Source organism: Leucopleurus acutus (genome assembly GCF_964270905.1).
Source record: "Leucopleurus acutus genome assembly, chromosome: 15".
In the NCBI taxonomy this organism is placed as follows: domain Eukaryota; kingdom Metazoa; phylum Chordata; class Mammalia; order Artiodactyla; family Delphinidae; genus Leucopleurus; species Leucopleurus acutus.
The window spans coordinates 79515819-79542604 of record NC_139157.1 but is presented as its reverse complement, the minus strand read 5'-3'; the positions used below and the strand labels follow the sequence as shown (position 1 = coordinate 79542604).

At 45.0% G+C, this 26786-nt stretch overlaps 1 protein-coding gene across 1 annotated transcript in view; it reads left to right on the top strand.

The window, feature by feature from the left end:
* KCNQ5 (potassium voltage-gated channel subfamily Q member 5) overlaps nt 1-26786 on the top strand; it is a gene marked incomplete at both ends in the record, with an annotated part of 573038 nt that overhangs the window by 478516 nt on the left and 67736 nt on the right. Inside the window, 3 exons of the mRNA XM_082855769.1 lie at nt 1487-1597; nt 7324-7419; nt 16564-16658. Coding sequence (XP_082711895.1) covers nt 1487-1597; nt 7324-7419; nt 16564-16658 — 302 coding nt within the window. The remainder of the gene's footprint in view (nt 1-1486; nt 1598-7323; nt 7420-16563; nt 16659-26786) is intronic.

Genomic DNA, 26786 nt, shown 5'->3' with positions numbered 1-26786 from the left:
AAACTCTCTTCATTGAGTTTCCGTTTCTGTAACCCATTCCCAGTCCTCCTACTTTTGAAAAACTGTATTCTCCTCTGACTTTCCTTTCCCCTCCATCCCTTACATGTCTGTCTCCTGAGGAAGTGCCCTTGGCCCCTCCTTTGCACCCTTTGCAACCTCATTTCTTCACAGAGCTTAGAGTCACTCGGCGCCCTATTCCAAAACCCAGATTTCATGCCAACCTCAATCTCTCTCAAGACTCAAGCTCTCCTTCTTAATTCGTTGCTCAGACATTTCTAGATCAGCGTCATACTGATAGTTTAAAAACCCTCATTTGAAAGCCACTCGTCTTCTTTGCTCCAAACCCTCCTCTTCTCATTATCATATTTCTATTTATGGGGCAATCATCTTCCCAGCTGAAACTTTCCAGTCATGTAGATTTCGTCTTCGCCTTCCTCTCAGACACGCTTCTAGTGAACTTCCTCAGCTCCTCTCTTTACTCTCCACCCCGTCTTGTCCCACTCCCGCTGTTCCGGTTCAGTTGCCCCATCATTCTGCCGGATCAGGCAGAACCTCGTCGGTCCTGGAGCGGAGCCAGGGCTTTGTTCTAAGGCACATGGGCAGCCCCTGGAGCACTTGACCATTGGGGAGACACGACCCAGGGATCATTTTTCAAGGGCACTCCCTGGTCCAGCTTCAGCATAGCTGGTTAGCCTCCTCTTCAGACCCACCGTGCTCCAGCCCAACTGAACACACGTTCCAGAACCCACGCTGTTTATTTCACTGCTGTGCAGCTGGTCACCTGTTTCCCCTCCCTAGATCACTCTATCATTTCTGCCTCTCAAAATATGACCCCTCCTTCAAAGCCTGGGTATGATGACATCTTCCCAACAAAGCTGCTTCAACACCCCCAAGCTGGTAATAATCTCTTCTTTGAATATGAGCAGCAAATTATTTTGTGCATTCATCATAATACCTGTCTTGCCCTATTTTGCGTTTTAATTTGTGTGTGACATATCTCCCCTCTTATGCCATAAATATCTCAGGACAGGAACTATGTACCTCTCATTTTTGTTCCACTACAAATCAAAACACATACCTTGCACACACCAGACCTTCAGGAAATGCCCGCCAAAGAAATAAATGGACAGCCTGAATTAACATAAACTATTGTTTTGTGTACTGATCCAGTCCCAAATCCATAGTGCTGTCGTTTCTGTATCATTGATGGTTATCCACTTACTATATAATATAGCCTTTCTTCGAATGCACTTAGAAAAGATGGAAAACTGTGTTATAAGGGAGGAACAAGTATGTAGGCTATTCCCTTCCTTAAACAACGAGAAGTTCTGTTATGCGTCATGGAAAATTAAAGCACAGTAATAAAATGCACCAACCAGACTGGTTGAATGATGATTCAGTGGAAACGTTGCTTTGCCTCCTGTTCATGGGTCCTGACTTTCCTCTCAAGTACTTAAGCTGCACGTCCTATTTATTTTGTTTTTAGATAACATTGACCACAATCGGCTATGGAGACAAAACCCCCCTGACCTGGCTGGGAAGGCTGCTCTCTGCGGGCTTTGCACTCCTGGGCATTTCTTTCTTTGCACTTCCTGCTGTGAGTATCTTTGCAAAACTTAAGCACTTTCAGTTGGCTCTTGGAGGTTTATTAGCACGAGCTTTCACAAAACCGTATGCCCTAGAACATAGCTCTGTCGTTTACTAATATCATTTTTCTGATGTAATGTTGACTTTTCTATATGTATCTAGTTGGATAATTTACAAAATACAGTCTTCCCTCGGAGTCACTTAACCCGAGAGTCTTATACCAGCTGAGGCTTTAGGACCAAATGATAATTCAGGCAACACTACCTCTCAGTCAACAGGCTACTAGTACATTGAAACTATGTGTAAAGATTTAAAGATATCCTCCTCTTAAACTGACGGCTCCCATTAGGTGCATAAGGCGTGCACTCCTGAAGAGATGCACGTGCCCACGTGGAGTAGCTACCTCTCAGGGCTACTTGAGTGAAAAGCGTACGAATTTAAAGGGTTTTTATTAATGTGTCAGATGATTTATTCCTTGTGTCATCATTGATTTTTGCTAACAACCAGTTTCCTATCAGAATGAAGAACACACTTCCCTTCTCTTAAGCTTCTGATTATTGTCTCCATACTGGATGAAGCCTTCCTTTCTGATTGTTTTATCCTCTTGTGTCTTCAAAGGCACTTGGTCACAGTACTACCACTTGCCCCCCTCCCCAAGAGCTCGCATTTGGCTTCCCCTTGTTGGAGAGGAGCCAACAAGCAGGACTGTGAGAGCCATGGCTGCTGTCCCGCTTAGGGAACAGCAGCCTCAGTCTTGCTCCAGACACAGGCTGGCTCATGTCACAGCCTCTGCTGCAGAGGCCCCGGGGCAGCCCTCCCAGGAGCCAAGGGGGTGGGGCCTTCAGCACCACAGCCTGTAGCTGCCGGGGCTCCCCCTCTGCCTGGGCCCCCTTGTCCTTCCTGTGGCCAGAGCTCAGCTCCAGACTGACCAGCTGGTTGCACCCCGGACCAACCAAGGTCAGAGAAGGGTCCCAAGAGACCACGCGAGAGCATGGGCGTCAGACCCCACTTTGAATCCGGGTTTGTCATGTGCTGCCCACATGTGACTGTGTTGGTTTGCTAGGGCTGCTGTAACAAAGCATCACGGACTGGTTGGCTTGACTTAAACAACAGAACTTTATTGTCTCGTAGTTCTGGAGGCTGGAAGTCCAGGATCACGGAGCTGGCAGGGCCGGTTCTTCCTGAGGGCTGCAAGGGAGGATGTGGCCAGGCCTCTTCCAGGGCTCATAGACGGCCATCTGAGCACTGTGTCTTCACATCGTCTTCCCTCTGCCCATGTTTGTGTCCAGGTTTCCTTTTAAAAGGACACCAGGGGGGCTCCCCTGGTGGCTCAGGAGTTAAGAATCCGCCTGCCAGTGCGGGGAACACAGGTTCGAGCCCTGGTCCGGGAAGATCCCACATGCTGCGGGGCAACTAAGCCCATGTGCCGCAACTACTGAGCCCACGTGCCACAACTGCTGAAGCCTAGAGCCCGTGCTCCACAACAAGAGAAGCCACCGCAATGAGAAGCCCGCACACCGCAAGGAGGAGTAGCCCCCCCTTGCTGCAACTAGAGAAAGCCCACGTGCAGCAAGGAAGACCCAACGCAGCCAAAAATAAACTAATTAATTAATTAATTTTATAAAAAGGACACCAGACATACTAGGTTAGGGCCCACCCTAATGAGCTCACTGTAACTTGATCACCTTCGTAAAGACCTTTTCTCCAAATAAGGTTACATCTGAGGTCCTGGTGATTAGGACTACAGCCTATGAATTTTGGACACAAGTCAGCCCGTAAGAGAAACCCTGAGTACACTTCTTTATCAGTATCAGGTAGGAAAAATTATCACACCCAGAGAAAATCTGTTAAGACCAATGACGTAAGTCAGGTGCTTGTCACAAAGAAGATTTTCATGATGTGTGTGTTTCCTGCTGTGACAAAACAAAGCAGAGTCCAAAAAGCGCCTCACTTGTCCAGAGTCGGTGGAATCTGGCAACCTCAGCAATTCAGACCAGAATTCAATTCTCTGCCCAGCAATTCAGTGGGCAGAGACCCACTCAATAACCAGATTCCCTACAGGAGAATACCTTTAGAAACAGTAAAATGTAGTCTTGCGCTCTTTTCCCAAAATAATGGCACAAAAGATCTGCCTCTGTTGTGTTTATACTTATCCTGAGGCCACACGTATGACAACCCGTGTGATCCCTCGAAGAACTACAGGCAGGGAAGGAGGCCCCCTTCTGGGCTGTTCCCTGCTCTGGGCTGTTCCCATGGGCACCCGTGTATGTGCCATCCTCCCAGGAGAGCCTCGAGGCTCGTTCATAACCTTTGCTTAATTTAGAGAAAAGTCTGGTAAACTGAGCTCTGTGCTTTCACACCTCTGAGGATTATAGACAGCAATGTAGAAGTACGGTGATAGAACACACATTAGACCAGGAAGAGGTAACAGCAAGAGAGGGAAAAGAAAAGGGTAAGAAGTGAGCAGACATAAGTGTTCAAAGGTGAAAAGACCTGGGCCACTTGGCCTGAAGGTCAGCCCACCTCAGTGAGACCCCCCTGACTCCATCCTGAGACCATGGACCATCACAGGAGGTTCAGCTGTGTGGCTCTTAGGTTAAGGGTCAGAGACTAAGTGGCCATTCTTGTAAAGGTTTCCCAATAAAGTGATTACAATTTTATATGCAAATTAAATTAATACATGTTGGAGATCTGAACATCTTGCTTGCATAGAACACGCCCTAACAGTGCCAAGCAAAGTAGACTTCACCATGGATCTTTTTACTGCAGCCTCACGTTAGGTACTGAGTTCTTACTTGAATGAAAGACTCAGTGGCTCCCGCATACTTTTAAATAAAACAAGGTGGCTGGAAATGCCATTATGTCTTGTGCACCCGCGGGCTGGCAGGGGTGTCGGATTGAAATTAGGAGAACATGTTGGCATTTTGCTAAGAAAAGTCAGAGGTGGATTGTGGCCCATCCCTGTTTGAGGTCCTTCTACCCAGGAAACTGAGGACCAAGAAAGAGAAGCTCCTTTCCCCATCTTTTCCTCAGAGCAGAAGGACTCTCGCACACATCACAGAGTCACACAGACCAGCAACTCCACCAGGGGTCCCCTTCCCTGAGACCCCTGCCCAACCTCGCCCTGCGGGGCAGGCCTTTCTCCACCTGCGGAAGCCCCTTACCTCCTGCTGAGAGGATCTTTCTGTCTAGCCTGTTCACCAAGTGCAGGACTGGAGGGTACAGATAGGCTCTTCTAATCTGGAAGGGAGTATGTTTTAACTATAATTAAACAAGGGATAAATATTTTAAATACTGACCAATACGTGTTTCCTTTTTATTTGGTGTTTATGTAGCACTTCTAAAACTTAAAACCTCAAAATTTAAGTTATCTGATCTTAGGAAATGAATTAAGACAAAAATCAATTTCTGAGACTTTGTATCTATCAGTATGGATACTGGAAGGAATAGCACATAAGTTATATTTACATGTATATACTTACATAACTTACAGGATATATTTATACGTAACATAACAGGCTTTATTTTACCAGCCTTGTGTTTCTGTTTCTGAGCTGGGAACGGAGGGAGGTGGGGCAGGATTGGACAGCAGCCGTAAAAAGACGACGAGCAGAGCTAGCGCAGTGACTGCTGTAATGGACAGTCTGGCTCAGGAGACATGCAGCCGACATTTGCCATCTACTAGCGAATGTTTCTAAGCACTGCCAACGTGATTTTCACCACATTTTAGTTTGTTTGGCAGGTGCTAAGTCTGTGCTATGTAGGGCCTGGCCTGTCTTCATTTTCCAAAAGGGATCTAACTCTGAACTTCATATTTACATAATGAATGCTCAAAAATGGTAGCTATTGCTGCTAATTCAATGCCTACAAAATCTAAATTATGCTTCCTGTGAGTGGATTATACACATCTATGCATATAATATGAATACATAATATACATAATATAAATATATGCTATAAATTCTGCTGTTGCATAGTCTCTTGCATGTTTAAACTTCATGAAAAATGACATTAAAAGGAAAATACTTAAACTTTTCCTTAATGCTGTTAAGGAGCAGCAAGAAATTTGGGAGTTATACGTAACTAAGAGTTGATTTGGATTTGCAAACAGAATGCCATTTTTATAACCTCTGAATGGAGGGAGATGTTGTCTAAATCTACAAATAAGATCCTATAGACCAGGTTTTCGTAGAGCTTGGTATGTTCAGTCACAGCCTGGATGAGGTGAGGACCTCAGGTCAGGCTGCACAGCGCAGTCACTAAGGGAGTGAGATGGAACAGACCTCAGACGCCATCCCTCATCTCACAGCGCAGCCCCTCATCCTGACCGATGGGGGAGTCGGTCACTGCTCATTAATAACAAGACTATCGTCGTGTAACTGCATTTTAAACAGAATTGTGTTATTTATTATCTGGTCATTGTCACAGAGGTACTCAGAATTGTGGAATCTCAGGATGAGAAGGAAGGTTAAAGTTTACCTAGAGCCCCAAAATGTCCTCGCCAAGTTTTCATCCACTGAGACCTAACACCTCCCAAGGACTAGACCCATCACCCCTTTGAGCAGCCTGTACTATCTTTGAGTGACTTCAAACATGTGAAGAAAAGGAAAATAGGCAATCCTTACCTGTGGCAAATACTGACTTAGAGCTTATAAAATGCCCGGCTGTATGTAACCTAAGGGTTAGACTCCTTGAAGTTTAATAAGAAGCTAATAATTTATAGCTAGCAACTAAAATCCCAGACTTGAAAGCAGAGGGGCTCCGCGTCCCACACCAATAAAGTGGAGGCTTAGAGACAAAGCCCAGAGACTGAACTGAGCAAACTCCAAAGCCAGCCTCAACTCAAGGGTGAGACGAAGCATCTTGATTCCACAAATTTAGACCAAAGCAAACTGAAAAGAGGGGCTATATTTCGGCAGATGGAGACAGCAGAAGGAAGCAAACCAGCAAAAGCTAGCATAAACCCAGAAGGGACTGCTCACCTACCAACCCCCAGATCTGACAGGTGAGCCAGGGCCAGGAAGGCAAGCAGGCTCAGAATGTGCTGTTAAGACTCAGGTAGACAAGAAGGTGCTTTGCATCGACCTGTGCTCTTGTCTTTACTGGACAGACACGCAAAATGGCAAACCTTCGACGTCTCCAAAACTGAGTGTGTGTCTCATCTGGACAGCTGTCCTTCCCCACTGTTACTTTCCTTTGGTAGGTGTAGAATTATAGCATCGCTGAGGATTAACCTCGAACACTCCCTCCCCCACCATTTCGTGAATGGAAAGTATAAAATCAGGTAGTGTCGTCAAAGTGCTAGGAAAGCTCCCATGTCCACATCCGCGAGACAGTAACAGCCCCAAGTTCTAATCCCCCTCTGTCCACCACTGGATAGGACCATTCTCTCTGACTTAGGCGTAAAGAAATGCCACAGAGAAGGCCACGCAAAAACATTTTTTTAAATAGTGATTTTTATTTGGAATTGTGGTGGTTCCTCTTACCCCGTGAGAGACCGTAGGGCCTGGTGACTTCCGGAAGGGCAGACGTCCTTCTGCTTCCTGCCCAGCGGCTTGCCGTTGGCCGATGTGTTATAGTAGAGGAAATCGTGTTTGTTTTAATGAGTTTAGGGACAGGTTGCCTACTGTTCACCTTTTCACAGACTCTTCTTAGAGGGTTTTTTTAAATACTTGTATTATTTAATGGTGTTTGGGGGAAAGAAGTTTTCAGCGCTATTTCCGTATTTTGTTGCAGGGCATTCTTGGCTCAGGTTTTGCATTAAAAGTACAAGAACAGCACCGCCAGAAGCACTTTGAGAAAAGAAGGAACCCAGCTGCCAGCCTCATCCAGGTAAACGTCAGTGTACCGGGAAGACGGCAACACCTGTTTCTGCAGGCGCCGGGTCGTGGGCCGGTCCCTCTGTGCCCTTGCTTAGGGGAGCTGCTCTTTGGTTTTGTTTTTAAAAGCGAAGCTGGAACTTAATGTACAGTCTTAGATTTGGTCAAGTGCTCCCCACTCCCAAACAGAAAAAAATACTATGTATTTTCAGCCAGTGGTCCACACTTTGTTTGGATTAACTAACAGCAGCAGCAGAGCCATGCCGGGGTCAGCAGTTGCGTCGCTCCTGGGATGACCTAGTATGTGTCATGCATTACTTGGTGAAAGATCATTGCTCATTCAGTGATGGAGCAGAACACAGTATCGGTGCCTGCCTTGCAGTTACCGTCTGCTGCCCGATGTGTGCCGCTGTTCTGAGGAACAACGTATTTGTTTAGAATGTCAGGGTTTAGTACTCGTGGAATCACTTTTAATGCCACCTAGAGCAATAACTGGAAATTCTTATTTTAAGAGCTGGAATTATGGAATACATCGATGTTTGAGCGTATGAAGTAGTAAGCACATTGTTTGAAGCTAACTCATAATACATAGGTTGTTCAGCATTTAATCTTTGTTTCAGTAACTCAGGATTTGCTTCAGCAGTAAAAGGAACGCTTCTCCTTCTGTCATCCATACCTTTTGGGGGTAGAGCCACCCTAGAATCACAAAATATGTTTTCCTCTAGATCCATGCTGTGAGTTCGTATTTAGTTATAGACAAGATGATTATGTAACATCCCTCCATGCCAGGCAGCGGATGCCCCAGACCTGCAGAACCAGAGGGCTCAGGGCGGTGACTGAGGTTCCTGCTACAGTAGCAAGCCCGTTGTTCCCACGCACCTTGCAGGTTCCAGTCGGGGGTGGAGGGCAGCAACCACGACACAAGACTCCGCAGCCTCTGCCTGTGGCCACAGGGTGGGGGGAGGCGGGGAGGGGCTACATCGGAAAGGAGACCCCTTTGTATCTGTGACTAAATGAGGGTGTTAGTGTTTAGAGCAAACTGTTCTGTGACTCCTGACCATTGCGCATCACGTGTAATGCACACCACTGAGAGGCTCTTGTTTTAAAATTTCCGGGTTTTAAAGGGGCGCCAAAGATAAAGTAAACTTTGTTTTCCTGAAGGAAAACCCTGAGTCGTAGGAGTTTAAGATCTGAGGCCGAATGACAGGGCCATGACAGGGACGTCACGCACGCCGGGGTGCACACAAAATGCCCCAACAGAGAGCCTCCACCCTTTGGCGCTTCTTAACTGCTTATGAGGTGTCCCCACACTTCTGTTTTTATCTTTCAGTTGCTCTTTAACGTATTCATCTTTCCGTTCTGGAAGAATGCTTTCCAGCCTGTGAATGCAGAGCTACTCCCTGGGTTCCTTGCATGCATTCGGGCAGCAAGCCCTGTCCACACAGGGAACCAGTGGTACACCTTACACATACCTAGGCTGCCTGCTCTCAGGGGCGTGACCGTGCTGTTGGCATGGATACAGTTCAAACTTATTTAATATCCTCGTGAAATTGTTTACTAGCTTTTTGTACTGTATGTTTTCTCAATCAGCATGTACTCAAAGTACAACCACTTCTGTGTACAGATCGTCGATATTTCTGGGTATAAAAGGGGACTGCATCAAAAAAATCTTAGACCATTGGCCATCCTGTTGGAAAGTGAGCCCTTTGAGGAATTTCTGAGGCGTGGATCCCTTGTGATGACACAGAGCTTCCAGCTCTGCTGCCCAGAACAGTTGCCAAGAGTTGCAGGTGGCTGTTTACATTTAGAAATTCAGTTCCTGGGAGGCACCAGCCACATCTCAGGTGTTCAGTAGCTCTACACGGCTACTGGCTATCCTACTGCACAAGACAGATACAGAGAATAATAGGAGGGACTTTCTGATCTATCTCATCATTATTAACTACCAAATTGTGCCAAAAAAAAAAAAATTTCCAGTTGAACGTGAAAACAGATTACCATTCCTCCAGGCAGTCTTTGGACCAGAGGCATTTATACCAACAGCCTCTGGCCAACAGCCAAAGCAAGGCAAGGCCTTCCTGAGCCGTAAAAAGTGAAGAGGCTGATTGTAAAGTTTACTTAAAGATCTAGATTTTTATTTTATGGAACTGAGTTATGTAATATATATTGTGATCAATAATTGAACTTGTACCAAGGTAGGTAACTGTGGAGTGAAATCATTAATTTTTTTTTCTACTTAAAACTCTAACTTATGTGTTGTTCTGAACAAAGAAGAATATAAAATGAAAGGCTTGAAACGTTCAAGAATACTTTTAAATCTAATCATAGTTTCATTAATTACAAATTTAAAAAGTGATTGTTCCTCTGTCCAAATGCAATTTATTAGACATAAGAATAATGATATAATTATTAAATGTATTCATTGTTTTTCCTTGCTGTAACCCATAGCCAGAAGTCAGGACTTTAAGCTTTAGATTATAGATGTTTATTTTAAGGATGCTTTAGATTAAACAACAAGCCTCATTTGCTGATCCATGCATTTTCTTACCCAATAAAACTGCCTTGGTTTGCTGATCACACAAAGCATCAAGACCAAGGCCAGTCTCGTTTGTTTGGAGCCAGAGCCGCTGTCTTTGTAGAGGGCGCTGGAGATGCCCAGATTGCTTTGTCGTTCAGTCGGTGAGACAGCTAAATTAACCAGCATTTCAGGGTTTTAGGGAAAAGTTTGAAACCCCAGCAGCTTGTAGTAAACTCAGTTGTCTCAACATCTTTGCATGATTTATTTACATTAACTTTTTCTTTCAAGCGGAGCAGTCTAGGAAAAGAAAGCAGCCCTCAGTAACGTTGTGGATACGTGCCCCAATGTCACCACTTTTATTAATAATGCCTAAGACTTGCGAAGTGCTTCTCTTCACAAGGGTGCAGAGTGTTTCTGCTACATTATGTCCCTTGATCCCCAGGACAAGCCTAGGGACTTGGCAAGAGGTAGGACTCGGGTCCCTGGTGTCGGAATCTGAATCCAGCACTCGAAGCCTCATATATACATCACTGAAGCCTGGGGATTAGCATTTCAAGATCCTTCAGAAGTTCTGTGTGAGCGGTTTCCTTCTAGAGAGGCTGGTCCAGTTCAGGGTGGAGCCAGGGTGCTTTATTGGAAACAGAAACAGGGGAATTAAGTACAAGTGTGTGAAATGAATGCTGACAGGTGGGCTTATTTTCCTGAGGGAAGAGAGTAGAAGATGCTGCTCTGGGGAAATTAGTTGGCCCAAAAGAAAAACAAATGATGTATTGAAACTTCGGCTTCCTCTAGTGAGAGAACTGAGCCTTCCAAAGTGAGGCCACTAAAATAAACTCAAGCCACATATACAGAGCTTATACAGCCTTTGTAGTAATGCTTTAATCATGAATAAGGACAGATTCAGAAAAAAAAAATTCCTAGATGTGGAAAACATGAGAGCAGAAAAAGAAGAAAACAGAAAAGGAGATAAAACTGTGAAAATCTCCCCCAAAATAGAATAAAAAGACAGAGATGGAAAATAAAACAAAAAACAGTAGGAAAATTGGATAACACTTCCAGGAGATCAAATATTCAGCCAACAGAAGTACCTCAAAAAGAATACAGGGAAACTAAGTGTGGAATTTTATCAAATAAATATTATATTCTGGTTCCCCAAAAATGAAGGGCAGGAGGGGCCACAGTAAAAGGCCCCCCAAGGACCCAGCACTGTGAACAAAAAGCTTCACACTGCGGACGCCCTTGTGAAATATGAGAACTCCTGAAAGAAAGGGGATCCTAAATGCTTTCTGAGCAGAACATACCCAAAGGGTCCAGAATCTGGATTGCATGGATTTCTCATTAGTAACCTTAAAATTAGAAGAAGACAGTGGAACAATATTTTCAAAATTATGGAGGAAAATTATCTCCAACCTAGAATTCTATATTCAGCCAAATTATTCATGGCGTATGGGAGTAACATGAAGACTCTTTCAGATATGCAAAACCTCAAAACTTACCTACCATTTCCCCATACTCAGGAAGCTAATATCACATCTTCTTTATCAATGCATCTACCGATGGGCACTTGGGTTGCTTCCGTATCTTGGCTGTTGTGAATCATGCTGCAGTGGCCATGGGGGTGCAGATAGCTTGTTTTCATTTCCTTTGGATAAACACAGAGGTGGGACTGCTGGATTATATGGCTGTTGTATTTGTAATTTTCTGAGGAGCCTCCATGCTGTTTTCCCTTGCAGTATATATACACAGTGGAATATTATTCAACCATGAGAAAGAAGAAGTTGCTATTTGCAACACACGGATGGACCTTTTTATTATGCAGAGTGAGAGAACCAGACAGAGACAGACAACTATTGCATGGTCTCACTTAATGTAGAATCTAAAAAAATCTTTTAAGTCAACCTCCTAGAAACAGAAGCAAAAAGTGGTTGCCAGGAGCTGAAAGGTGGGGGAAATAGGGTAAAAGGGTACAAACTTTCACTATGAGATGAATATGCCCTGAGGCTGTAATGTGAAACGTGGTGACTATAGTTGATAACAGTGTTGTATAATTGAAATCTTCTAAGACTGTAGAACTTAAATGTGCTCACACCAAGAATAGATACATGTATATGTATAACTGAATCACTTTGCTGTACACCTGACACTATCACAACATTGTTAATCAACTATACTCCAATATAGCAATAAAATAAAAAGTCTTTAATAATGCATTTCAAAAAAAACCCAAAACAAACAAGCAAAATGTTCTCACACCAAAAAACAAACAAGCAAATAAACACGTGAGGTGATGGATGTGTTAATTACCTAGATGGGGGGAACCCTTTCATAATGTGTACATATATTAAATCACCATGATGTAAGCTTAGAAGATCTCACAACTGTATATAGGTCAGTTATACCTCAATAAAGCTGAAATGGAAAAAAAGGAAAAGAAAAAGAAAAACAGGAGAAGCTACTTGGGTAGAATTAATCCTCCAAAACGAAGAGATGAACCCAGAAAGGAAGGAGACGTGGTGTCCCAGGAACAAGAGATCCCACCCAAGGAGGAGTGAGGGGACCTCCAGGCTGTTGCTGAGGGGCAGTCCCAGGGCCAGAGATGCAGGGCCGGAGAGCAGAGAGCCGGAGGGAGGGCGGCAAGGAGACACAGCTTTCGTGATGTATCTGACAAGTGGGATTTTAGAGTTCTGTTGGAGAGTTCAGGAATGTTTTCCTCCTAGGTACATAAAGGCAAATCAAGACATTAAAATAGGGCAATACTAGCTGCAAGAAAAACCGAAATAAATTACACGGGAAAGAAAAAGGTAGTCAATGGTACATCACATTGCTGAGCTGGGAACAGTAGTTATGGGGTCAAAGTAATGCAAACACTAAGTAGTGTTCACTAACTAAACACTTAACTAAAAGTTAACTAAAATTAACTAAAAACTGTTGGTAGGATGAGATCAGGGGAAGGTGTGTACATGGCTATGTCACTATCTTCCACGGTAAGAAGATGAAAAACCCCAAAGAAATATGAGAACAATCCTTAAAAATAAGGATTCTTAAAATTAGAAACAGAAGCTATAAAAGTTGAAGGGGTTGCCACTGAGGAACAAACATGAGTGAGAAGTAAAGTGGGGAAAGCGATATTACTGGTTTTCACCCTAAACCTTTTCATTCTCCGGCTTCTTAAATTCTTGAAAATTTCTGAATTTTCTGAATTTTCTTCTGAAATTCTTGAAAAACATCGTTCCATGTTGGTTCTACCTTTGGATGCTCAGCTGAATTAAGGTTTCCAGAAAGGGTCAAATGCGCCATAGCTGTAACGCAGACGAGGCAGACTAAATGCCCCCCGAAACGTAACTATACCGACATTGCGCTTATAGCTCTAGACCAAAGTGTGAACTTGTTCGGCTACCTTGAGCACCCGGGTCGCAGAGTAAGTGGTGAATTCGGCTTTCCTGTTGCTTTTTGGTGACTTTTCCTTGGGAGTGTGTGTGCCATGTAAATGAAATCCCTCTGGGCACTTTCTCTCGCCAACCACTGTGTGATTTTAGCTTCAAGTAGAGGAACGTCGGCTCCTCGATCACATGGTTGTGGCCTTGGGTTCAGCTTCCAGAAGCTGAGGGAGAGCTGAGGCCAGGACAGAGTGATTAGAGGGTGAGAATAATAGGTACCCGCTCCCCTGCCACTCGACTGCGGACTGGTATCAGCCCCGAGGGAGATGCCACTTGCCCTCTGCTCCTAATGAAGGGAATAAGAGCTTAGCTGTTGAGATCAATGTGATAGAAAAAGAGCAAGAAGCCAGATCTCACTGTTAAGAAAATTTTCAATTTTCTAAGCGTGGCCACTTCTGCCCCCCGTTCTTTATAACTTTGGCAGGTATTGTCTTGGTCCCATTTTTTGTCGTATTGTTGTTTGGGATTTTTCCCCCCTGATATCTAATAATGTCCAGGCCTGCTGTGTGCTTCTCACTTCTACGTGAGTCCTGCCTCCACAGTACCCAAGTCCACATATATCTGATGCCTTCTATTAAAGTTGTTTAATTAAAGCAGCACTGGCGGGGCTCTGGCCTTCACTACAGAAGAAGCTGCGATAATAAACCCATGTGTCTTTATTGATTACTCTGAATCACTCTGTAGATTGTGAGTGCACAGCACTTGCCAAAACTAACATTTCAGGATGATACGATGACAACTGCTTTGTTCTCTGTAAGATGCCAAGATGCTTAGCGTACGTTCTGAGGCATTTGTAGGTTCAGCCAACGTGAGCCGTGTGATGAAGGCTCCAGGCAAGGAAGCTGGCTTCAATTATTTAAACCTTCCTTAATAATATAAAAACCCTCAGGTCCTACCATATATCTTCCTAGTTTTTTATATCACTTCTTGAACATCTTATTGAAGTATAAGATGAGTAGGGAATGCAGCACAGACCCTAGAAAACTGTGCTGCCATTGTCACCAGCAGCCGGAGAAAGAAGCAGATGGTGGTCAGCACCCCATGCACCCTCGCTCCACCTCTGCCCCTGGGGGAGCCGCCCCGCTGCCTTCTAACTGCGGGGATTGGTTTCCCTGCTTTTGTCCTTTATGGAAGTGGCGTCACACCACAGGCACTCTTTTGTGTCTTGTTCCTCTCACGCAGCAGTATTCGTGTAAAGCTCATCCACACTGTTGGGTGTAGTTACAGTGGACTGTTCCTGTGTGCTGATCCACTGTGCTAGCAGTCCACAGCTCACCCATGTATGGGCCTGCGGACGGCTGCTTGAGCATTTCCAACTTTGGTTTATTAGGAGTACTGCTGTTTAGACACAGAAAACAAACCTATGGTTACCAAAAGGGAAAGGTACAGGGGAGGGATAAATTAGGAGTCTGGTATTAACATGTACACACTACTATATATAAAATAACCAACAAGGACCTACTGTATAGCACAGGGAACTCTACTCAATACTCTGTAATTGTCTATAAGGGAAAAGAATCTGAAAAAGAATAGCTATATGTATATGTATAACGGAATCACTTTGCTGTACACCTGAAACTAACACAACACTGTAAATCAACTATACTCCAATATTTAAAAAAAAAAAAGGGTAGTGCTGTTTAGACTCACAGATGGAGAGAACAACTTAGTGGTTACCAGTGGGGAGAGGGAAGAGGAAGGGGCAAGGTAGGGGTCGGGGATTAAGGGGTGCAAACTATTATGTATAAAATAAATAAGCTACAAAAATATATTGTACAACATGGGGATTACAGCCAATATAACTATAAATGGAGTATAACCTTTAAAAATTGTGACTTTATTGTATACCTGTAACTTATATTGTACACCAGTAAGTAAACAAATAAGAAAGTTCATATTAAGATTTTAAAAACAGAGTAGTGCTGTTTTGAACATTATAGTACACATTTTTTGATGAGCTTGTGTAAGCATATTTGTTGAGTATACATGCAGGAGTGTGTAGCTGTATCATAGGGTATATATACTTCAGCTTTAATAGATACAGCCAAAGTTTTCCAGGGAAAGGAATATTATTAGGTCACTGTTTTCTTCATTGTAGCTTTCAAAATCATGAATGATGGTAAGACAGCAGGGGCATGACCTGTTTATATGAATTAATCACACAAAATAGAATGTTTTGATTTATGAATTATAATAAAAATGTTCCTCTCAGGAGAGTGGCGTAAACACTTGGTCACTAGAGATGTTTGCAGACCTATTGCAAAGGAAGAGATTCACCAAAATCTCTATGGAAAGTAAGTTCAGGCAACCTCTGAAATGGACAGTTGAGAGGGACGCTGCTCCAACAACGGTCACCCAGCAAAGGACCGTGGAGGGATTCTAAGACCAAGAGCCAGGCAACCTGAGGCGGGGTCTCACCTCTGCCAGCCTTGTGTTAACCTCCTAATGTATCTGAGCCTTTAGTTTCTCTTCTACACAATAAGGGTCGTAAGGGTCTTCATCCACACTGTGGGGATTACATGAAAACACTTTGTGTTATATATATATCAGGTATAATTATATGACGCACACAGAGCTTGTGTTTCACATCCGAGAGCTACAAACGTGTCCTTAGACCCCAGCATTAAATTCTTACGTGCTTTCGGACGATATTCCTGAGAATACGTTTCCCCACCTTGTTTTAGGCCTGCCTCTTATCTCCACCTTCATGGTTAGCCTTAGGAGTACCACATGGTTCAACCGCAAGGGATTTCACTACATCATTAACATGCCCTGGTGGTCATCAGTTTACTAGCTAATTTACTAGTTGCCTTATGGATTTCCAGGGTCCTTTGCCTCTATCTTACAAGTGGTGATTAAGGGCACGCAGTGGCTCCCGGGATGCACAGTCAGTCCCACTCGGGTAGCTCACCTCCGACGTCTCTCCCTAACCAATCCCAAAACTCCTCTGTGTTATGCTTTGTGGTACTTCTGCTTCTGATGTGAGTTATTTTGAAAAGCAGTTCTATGGATGTGGTGGAGTGTATTTCACAGCCAGGCGAAAACACCCAAGCCTCTTCACCCTTCGGACATTTATCAGGGCTGAACATGGCAAGGAAAAGATGCTTAATCTGTATTAATTTACTAATCTCCCTTTTCATTGCATTCTCTCTCCTCCTCTCTTTTGTTTTCTTTCTTATGTCCCCGCGTATGCCGCGTGCAGTGCGTTTGGCGTAGTTATGCAGCCGACGAGAAATCTGTCTCCATTGCAACCTGGAAGCCGCACCTGAAGGCCTTGCACACCTGCAGCCCCACCAAGTAGGTGTCAGTGCGACAGTCGGGGCTGTAGTCGCGTTTCCTTAAGTTTGTAAAGCAAACCACACATGCGCACACACACACACACACACACACACACACGCATGCACAGGTGTCGATTCAGGGCTTGTCTTATTCTCTGTTGCTCTTTGAAAGATTCAAAGCTGTTTGGTAACAGCTCAGGTGCAAAACTAAATGGATTCTGTATCATTCCTCACCATCCACAGACTGGGCTTAAATATGAAAAGAATCTGAACTCTATAGAGATTTATTTATACTATTTCATGCTTATTTTCTAATATGTCATTTCGTAAAGCCCACCAGAATTCCTCAGGTAAGTGCCTTGGTTCTTGAAAAACAATGACTGTTTAAAACTCCCCGCCATCCCCTGACCCCAGGCAGGGCTGCTTGGGGAGCATCACGTCTGCACATTTAAGTCCCTTAAGGTCATTTCTCCTCGGGATCCCCTTACAGGATGGGCCTTGAGCTTTCATTTGCAGATTAAACCAACATCAGCAGTAAAAGGAGAGACGAGGTGGAGTACAGTGAGGTGACAGGACCACTCAGAGTACAGCTTGGAATTAACATTCCAAATTTTAAAGAGATGTTACTTCCATTCACATTTCATTGGCCGAAGCAGGTCACCCAGCTGTGCTTCAGCTCGGGGGGGAGTGGGGGGGGACCAGGAGGGAGGTGCAGCCCCCCTGTGCCTAGAGGGGAGGGGGCTGGAAAGGTCGTGCACAGGCCTGACGATTGCCGCAGCATCTTTAATTCCCAAACAGTCCTTAGTCCCAGAAGCCTGGACTCCAGCTCAGCTCGCACACTAAACCGTAATCACCATTTAATGAAAGAAATCCTCAGTAAAACACGAAAAGCACCAGGGGTGGCCCCCCGTGAGTCATCCGCTGGACCAGTAGTCGGTGCCCCGGGTTGTGCAGAGTTCTCCGACGGCTCAGCTGACTTCGTGCGTTTGAGCACCTGCTCTTTCCTTTCAGGGCCCATCAAGGCCTTAGTCCCAGTTGTTTCACGGGATTGGAGGCAGCTGACTAGTGTGACTCAGAGAAACCTCTTCTTACCAAAGTGCAAGAGAACCAGCCGGGGAGGCCCTCACGGCCGGTTCTCCGGAGCCGCCGCCTCCAAGGAGGTCTGTGGGGCCATCGTGAACTCACGGGATCTGTCATTTTGCTTCCCTGCCCAGCCCTGGGCCTTGGCTTCCCATCCACAAGGCGAAGGACCAGAGCTGGCCAAGGTCACTTCTGACCCTATGGGACACACCTCCTAGAGGTCAGGGTCAAACCTGCGCCAGCACCTGCGACAGAGATTCATTGACCCCAGGGTGTTAGAGCGGGTGCAGCCTAGTGTACATATGGATGAGAAGTCGCTTTGCATTTAGATCTTATAATGTAGGGAAATTCCCTTTTTGAGAATTAGACTCTAAGGTGTAGTATTTTAAAACAAAAAGGGAATATAACTCGTGTGCCATCTGTTCCTTGAGGGTATGAATCAAAAACGGGAACTGTATGGAAATTGTACGTCTCGTCTTTATGAAGGTTGCTAGGTAATGTGTAAAAAGGCTAGTGGGAAAAAAACAAACAAACAAAGAAAGTTCCCAAGTGACAGGAGAGCGTGGGCTATTATTTTATTATATGTGATTATTTGGCTTCCCACTTCCTGCAGTTTTTGGATTAAAAGTCATCCTGCAGCCTGGAAAAACTATTCAATAATGAGTCAGATTCTCCCAGTGCATAAACTATTCTTTTACTCCCGTAATTCTCTCTTTTCTCTGTTGTTTTCCCTGTTTCTACTGAGGACGGGGGTGGAGGAACGTGTATGCGGACACCTGCCTTCATCCTGTCCCTCTGTAGCTACCAGGCCTCAGCCCCACTCCCCTCTCCCTGCGCCCTGCTTAGCCTCTGGGTCTCGGCCTTGTTTACTGAGGAACACGGCTGTTTGCCCAGGAGTGACAAGCAGTGTCCCTGCACCTCTCCCTTCAGCCATAGTTTGCTGTTCCAAACCGCAGTGATTCTTAATCTTCGTTGTTCTTTGTTAAACCATTAAGAACATGGTGGTAATTATGGACTCTTTCCCAAGAAAAATATTCAACGCATAAAAAATCAAAACTCTGCCTACAAATTTTAATGTATTCACAAACTCCCTGAAGCCAAGTTCAGAACCTTTGCTCTGGAAGCAATCCCGCTTTAATCAAATGTGTAGGTTTGTGAGGAGAATAATTTACAGTGACTTAGAGGGTTCGTTTTACGTTTATAACTAACCGGCTTAGCGAGTGCAGGGTGATACAGTAAGAAATAGACCAAAACTTCTTCCTTACATCGTGTATTTCCTATAACGTTCGGGGTTGAAGAACTTCTGAAGGGAAAGATCGTTCACTCATCCGTGCGTTCGTGCAGTCAGCGCTCATTGAGCACAGTCAGAGAGGAAAACTTTCCCTCTGCCCTTCTGGGTTCTTCTCTCTGGTCTAAGAATTAAATTGATATGAGACAGATGAACAGGAGAAAATCAAACAAGAGTTTGATGACAGGTATACACGGGAGAATCCCAGGAAAACTGAGTAATCCCCCCAAATGGGCGAAACCCTCCCGTTAAACACCATCTTCAGCTAAAGACAAAGGAGGATGTTGCGGGTGCTAGTTTGGGACTCAGAGGGGAGAAGGGCAGTTCACACGGGGATGAGGAAGCGGGTGTTTCCTGGGCCAGAAGAGAAAAGGGACAGAGTCCCTCCGATGGAGACACTCTCACCTCCAGGCCCTGCTGAGTCCCCACCACGCCTGGCCCGTATTCTTTACAGACCTCTCTGGTGACAGCTCTATTCAGGGGCAACAGGCACTTTACCTCAATTCTTTTTAGGCAGTTAAGGGAGAGAGAAGAAAAACTTCCTGAGACTTCTGTCTCTTAAAAATAATTAGCCTGAATTTATTCTCATGCCAAAGAGACACACTTTGGGGTGCCAGATTTTGGGGGTGCCACATTCTGCTCCCCTACAGCACCGACTGTGTGCACAGCACTGTTCCAGGCACAGGGAATGCAGCAGTGGAGGAGAAAAACCAACAGAATCCCAGGCCTCGGGGAGTGTATATTCAAGAGATAATAGGAAGAGACAGTAAAAATAAATAAGCAAAACATATAATAGAGTAGATGATGGTAAGTGCTAAAGAGAAAAGTAAAGTAGGGAAGGAACTGGGGGAGCGTTCGGGGCTGCAATTTTAAACAGCTGGTCAGGGAAGAGATTGTATTACCAAAAGCTGCAGCAGCATCGATGACATTATCAGTAAAAACACCCACCCGTGCTCTCGTCCCCCCCAGTTGAGAGATACAGTGGGGTGCACTGACTGCACGTGCTCATCCCAGGGAATAGGGTGGTGTGACAGCCGTGCGGGGTGCGAGAGGCCATGCTGCTCAGACCTGCTGGACACTCTCCTTTCTGGTCCAGTTCGTCTCTCACGTGCACTTTGGAGGTCTTAGCAGTTGCTATCTCCAAGTTTTGCTTTAACAACAGAAGGATTTAGAGAAGGAACTCACTTCTTGATTTTCATCTCAAAGGGAGTGAAGGCTATGCAGGGGTGAAGCACAGGTAAATGTGCTATTCTGGGAAATGAGTCAGATCGTCTGTGAAGCTTCAGGGAGTCGTCAGGCTCCTAGGGTGCCACGTGGTACCTTAGGGTTAGAATTCAGAGATTACCAACTCCAGCGCCTTCAGTTTATTCATAAGAGCACCGAGACCCACAAGAAAGCAAGACTCCCACCCAAGGACACAGCGCATTTGCCAAGAGCGGGGACCCCATGCCGTGTTGCGTAGACCTGAACGTGCCCAGGTGGCTTATTAGACAGACCACCCAACACTGAGCTAGGTTGTCTGTGTGCCTGATGTCCTGCAAGGGCATTCATACTTTGTACAGCACAAAAACAAAATCTGCCCCAACAAGTGACGGAGACACAAGACCACGGTCACAGATGAACTAACCCAGATTGAGTCTGCCTGAACCACAGGGACTCCAGCTTCAGCACAACCCACACCGCCCTTCTAACGGTCTCTGCTGATGCCGGTTAGACCAGAACCGCTTTGCCTAAACCATGGGTAACTTAGGCGGATGAAGGGTCTATAGTTTTTGGTCACATGCGGGCAGTATTGGTGCTGTGCTGTCTCGGGTCTGTGCCACCAAGGATGTATGTCAGAAAGTTGGGTGCGTTCGTGATAAAGTGTCTTGCTGGTATGGCTCTTGCTCAGAAAGGATTAATTAAGGTACTTCATTCCCCAGTCTCCAGTTTGGTCATTATCAAGCGCTATAAATGTATTCACCATTTCTCGTCATTTCTCTTCTGTCTGCACGCACCTGGAGGAAAGAACAAGGGGAAGCATCAAGCAGGTTTGTGATTTCTGTTCTGCTTCGTGTTTGTTGATAAATCTGATGCCTAACAGATGTTTTAACTGCGTATCATGTGAGCAAAACCAACAAATACAAGGTGGTTAACAGGGACCTTTCACAAGATTGCCTGCAAAGGTTGCTGTTTTGTTGATTCCCCCCCCCCCCCTTGGGAGCATAAGTGTCTTTCCCTAACTCACTCACTGCTTTTTACAATCTGCAGAGCATGGGATGTTTGGGGTAAAAATAATAATTACGGTCTTTGGTTGTTCCTTGCTACTGTTTTCCCAGACAGAAGTCTTACCCAAGTGTTCAAATCCCATGAAGCAGGATAAGATATACTCCCCTTCACCAGGGTCCTTCTTTTAAAGTGAGAAACAGTATGGTATGGGGAGGGGGTAGGAGCGAGGGACAAAATGAACACTGTGTCCAGGAGGTAAGAACACTCTCTGTGCAACATCTCCCGCTCATTCAGAGCCGAGGTCTACTCAGGTGACCTGATCCAAACGAATAGTCTCCCTTCCTTTAGGAAGAAGGTAATCCTCCTGGACACTTCACCAGATCAGCTACGCTGTGTGGTCATTCTTGCGTGCCTTAGAAGGAAATAAATGCTGTATCAGACTGAATAGCAGAAAACTAGACCCAGAGGGAAAAGGAGCTGAAAGAGAACATTTTAATCTGGGTTCCTGAGTGCCAGGGAAGGTCTGGGTTTGGGAGCAGAGCCCTGGAGGACAGAGCAGGCGGGTCCCAGCACAGGTGGGGTGACGGGGGACAGAGGCAGAACCAACAGGGAGTCCCAGACACCTGGAATTCCTCTCCACAAGGGACACAAGGCTTTTCCTGTCATTGATACCCGTTCTAGTAATGAGGAAACACAGGCAACCCCTGGCCAGCCCTGGGCAGGGGTTGTTCCTTTAGCTCGGTACTGATATACTAATGACACATTTCTTCATGTCCTGAAATCAGTTTTGAGAGTTCTCTTGAGGTGATGAGTCTCTGGGTCATCCATTTCTGCATTATCTCAGTTAACACTTAAAACGCTTATGAACCAAAACATAAACGCATTCGTTCACGATGGGAGGCGGGCATGGTCAGACGCACCCACTCCTCCAGGGTAGGGAAGCCTACACAGGGGGTGGTGGTAGAGACCCTTCTCTTATGTGGCAGATAGAGAGCAGAAGGCATGGGCTATTCCTGGGTGGTATTTCCAGAAAGTTTTAATAGCTTGAAGAGTTGCTCTTCTCCATTTTAAAGAGATTTGTGCCCAAAGAGAGGTTCTGGGCATTAGACCCTGGAAGAGGCAGGCTGAATAGCCCTGATTCTCTGGTCCTCCTTTGTGTAGACTCCACGCAAACCCCACCCTCCTTCTGTGTGGAAACTACTCAAAGAAAGTTAAACAAAATAAATTATAGCCATTATAAGCTGTTTTAGTCTCTTTGGGGACATTTGAAGTCTTCCCTGTCTTGGGAGCTGTCCATTTACAGACTATCTCAAAGAGGAACCTATCAATTTACAGTTAATGTTAAAAAAATAAATAAAAAAGAAAGAGGAACCTATCTCCAAGTCCTAAGGGCAGAGACCCTCTTTGGCAGGGACTCTGCAGCTACCTGAGAATCAGGTCACCTGTCTCGGTTTCATCCTCCAAAGGGGACATTTGCAAATGGTGTGGAGGTGTTTGCTTCAGCACAGCCTCCATGGCGGCGCTGAGTGAGGGGCCACCTTGGGCTGGTGGTGATGCTGCACTTCTTCCAAGGTCACCCAAGCAGAGAGCACAGGCAGAACCCAGGCGGTCTAGTTGCCGCCCCTTGGGCCAAACACGAACCAAAAAGACTACAACCAAACGTTTTAAATGTCATGATGTTAAAATCTGTTCTGCATGCTTGGGACTGAGTCTGTCAAAGATCACTCCCCTGTCGGCAGGTATACATGGAATATACATGGAACCACTGAGCTGCGCTATTGACTCAGAGAATCATACAGAGATTTCTGGCTTCTCTGTGGTCATTGGCCATTTGGCAGAAATCACCACGAACACACGGTGTGTTCGTGCGTGGCATGCGTGCCTTCACGCTTCACCCACACACACTCGGGTCTGCTGCCTTCCGGTTACACATCACGTCACCGTGTGTGAAGCTATGACAGGGCATGTGCTCAATAAATACCCCTCGGATGGAGTAATAAAATGCCCCGGACCTCCAGTACTTTATGCGAAGAGAGATAAAACACCAACAGAAGAGGTAAAGAGGAGGAATATAGAAAGAGAGAAAATGAAAAATTAAAAACATGTCAGTAATCTGAAGGAACTAAGCTGCAGCCCCGCTTGAGTATTACCTTTTCTCCCCCCTGCTGTGGCCCTGAAATGAACAAGACTGCCTAATGGATGCAGTATGTTGCAACAACAATAGCAACATCTCAGGAAATAACAAAGTTGCCGCACTCCAGCAAATCCGCTCAAAGGAGGTGCATCCTAATGAGAATTCCCCCTTGGAGGAAGCAGCTCTGGGTCCAGAATATTGCCGGTGGGCGCTGGACCCAAGTTCAGATGGACTGACCAGCACAGCCCAAGTGCAGAGCCTTTACTGCTTGGGCCAAGGCTGTATTGATGTGATTCAGATAGACCAGCGTAGATGCGCTGCAGCCAACTCTGTTGTCCTCCAGAGCCTGGAATCTCCTAAATACTTCCTCGGGAGGTGGCGTTGGTGGGGGGGGGCGGTGCGGGGAGCCGGTTTCTCTGTTCTGAGAGCTTGGAGGGTCCCAGATATAGAAGAGTCTAATACAGCAGCCAGCGCCCCTCCGGCACTGGCGCCCTCCGACTGAGGGGCCAGGATTGTAGATCAGGCCTCTCTCTGCAGGATGGAGTGGGCACTGCACACGCTCACGTACACCCCTGGGGTACTGGGTTCCCTGCTTCGGGACATTCTTGTTAGATTTTGTCTTTCTACACTGAGGTTAGGATATGTTTTCTAAAAATTCATGTACAGCATCTTGGGCTAAGGAAAGACACGCAGCCCCAAGCTGGTTACATGTTGTTTGTGACAGATCCAAAATTTTTCTTTAAAAATACAACTCGTCAGGGAATTCCCTGGCGGTCAAGTGGTTAGGACTTCCACTGCAGGGGCATGGGTTCAATCCCTGGTCATGGAGCTAAGATCCCAAATGCCACGCAGTGCGGCCAAGAAAGAAAAAAATCCAACTCATCAGTCTCCAAAAGGGCTTTTTAATCTAGCTCAGCTGAACAGGAGTGAACATCGGTACAGGGTCAGGTGTGAATCCCCGTTCATCTCAACTGAGCCTGCTTTGTTCCTCAGCTGAAGCCGTAAACACAGCTTCTTGGGCATCATTTCACCATTCACTTGTTTCCCTCTATCTTCCCACTAAAACAGTTCTAATCTCATATGTGGTGGTAAATGGTGTCTATTGATTTATTTTAATTAATCATTCCATTAAGTAATTTTTCCAACTCATTTTTTAAGCTAGATGGTTCTCTGTTTGGGTATACATTGTCACTTTCTGAGAAGAGAATCTACCTGTAAACCCATCCAGCTGGATTCAGCCGGTATCCTCACCTTTTTCTCTTCCTCCTTGACAAGGTTGATTAGGTTGTTAGTCATCACGATGGTACAAGAAAGCTTTTACTTCTTCCTACCTGTTAAGTTTTTATTGCTACAGGTATAGATCATACATCAGACATTTGGGGATTATCTGTAAATCTCATTGCTTCTGCTTTACTCTGTCTCCTTAATCAACACTTGGTGGCTGTGTGCCTGCTTTGTAGTTAAACTGCCTTAAGGCACTTTATGAGGCACTAAGGGAACCCTGCTGGACTTCCTAGTAGGACTCTCTGAAGTTGCTTTAACAGGTACTTGTGAGGCTGTTACAAAGATGGGTATCTTAAAAGTTAAAGCATAAGTGATACTCTTTTATTACATTTCATCCTGTGCTGTGATCCACCAGGTGCTTTGCCGGAACTGCCCCTGCGTGCTTGCCTTTATTAGGTTCTGAGAAGTGTGAGTCTTGGGAGAGAATCTAGAACACTGATGGAAGACATTGTGTGCTCATATTTCTTCTGCATTTATTTTCCACTGTTTACATTTTCTTTCTTCTGTGTACAGTGAATGATCTACATGTGTTGTTAAACTAAACTCAGTAAGACAAGACCGTTTCTCTTTTCTCACTGTAGTCAGCTTGTATCCTTATTGGCAAAAGGCTAGGTTGTTTCAAAAACATTTTTTTTAAATGGTTTCTCCTTCTGTTCACCTTTATTGATAGAGGGAAAGGATTTAGTCTTTTAAAAACACATAGTAAGACTTAATACAAGAAAAATGCTTTTCTTATATTCAACCTAGAATATTTTCTTCTCTTTTGGCACATGCGTTCTTACAACTGGTTATGTATCTTAACTACAAGTGCAGGCTTCATACAAATCAAGAATTTTTTTAATTTCAAAGCAATTAATGTTATTTATTTCATTGATTCCTATAAGTATTTATCTTTAAAAGTTCTGGAATATTTTACTCCTCCATCATTTATACTATGTTGCATTGTTATTTACTACAAAGGTTGCTATATCCTAAAATATTTATATTCTTATTTTCATGTGAAACAGATGCTAAGACATAGACTACCATCGTTTGGAATGCCTATGTCAAATCTGATTATTTCTACTTAACCATTAAGAGCACCGGATCTGTTTTGAGCAGCACAATTAAACTACACAGTTTGTCCTTAGTGTTTAACTAGTCCTTGTACTAACATATGAGAAACAATGATGAAGCCAAATGGCTTTGTTTTTCAAGAAAGACCACAAACCCCTGAACACTTTCCTGGTGGTGACCACCTAGTAACTGCTGCTGTGTCTCCTCACTCCTAGTAAGGTCTGTAGTCATAAGCAGAAGCTCTTCAGAATACACACCTCATGGAAGCAGAGGTACCAGCATCCCGGCTACTGACATGAGATCTGAGAATGCCAACTAACCTCAGGTGCATGACCAGGTTACTCTGCCACCCTACTGAGCCCTGCTCAGACTCACTCTTCTAAGGACTCTTGAATGAGGTTTCCAACCCGCTCGTAATTCCCCTGCTGCCTGTTGCCTGCTTGGACCCTCTCAGCCCTGGGGACAAACAGGCAGGTGCGCGCAGCGCCTCCTGGTGGTGGGACGATGCTGCGCTGTGCACGCACTGGGTTGTCCTGGTTCCATAGGCATATTGTGCCAGAGGCGAGAATTTGTAGGATGCTAATCCTGTGAAGGGCTAAAGCCCTAATTAAGCGTACCAGTAACTCCAGGGTTCTGAGTCGGAGAGGATTCCCATGGGGATGTCATGATGCCGCCCAGTCCCTGGCAGGGATCATCCAGTGGTCGGCTACTTCCCAGCCGTTTGAACTTGACAAGGGGCTGCACACCATCAATGACCACAGCAACCTTTTGGTTACTTTCTCCAAAGAGAGACCTCTTTGTTGTCTCTTGGGGATAATCTTTGGCAATCTACCTAAAAACACTGTTACGTAAACCTTCCTCAAAAATCATGTTCATAGGTATCACAGAAAAAAGCCAAAAAATTATGAAAACTTCAGTGGACTCGTGAAGAGTCTATATTTGTAATCAATGTGTGTTTTCAGTAACAGCCACCTAGTCCGTTTAATAGTCATCTAATCAAGATACTCTGTTGATTTCCAAAGGGGAAGTGAACTAGAAACATAAATGAAAGTGACATTTTTGTAGGAGGACACAAGAACAGATCTTTGCCTTGGAAA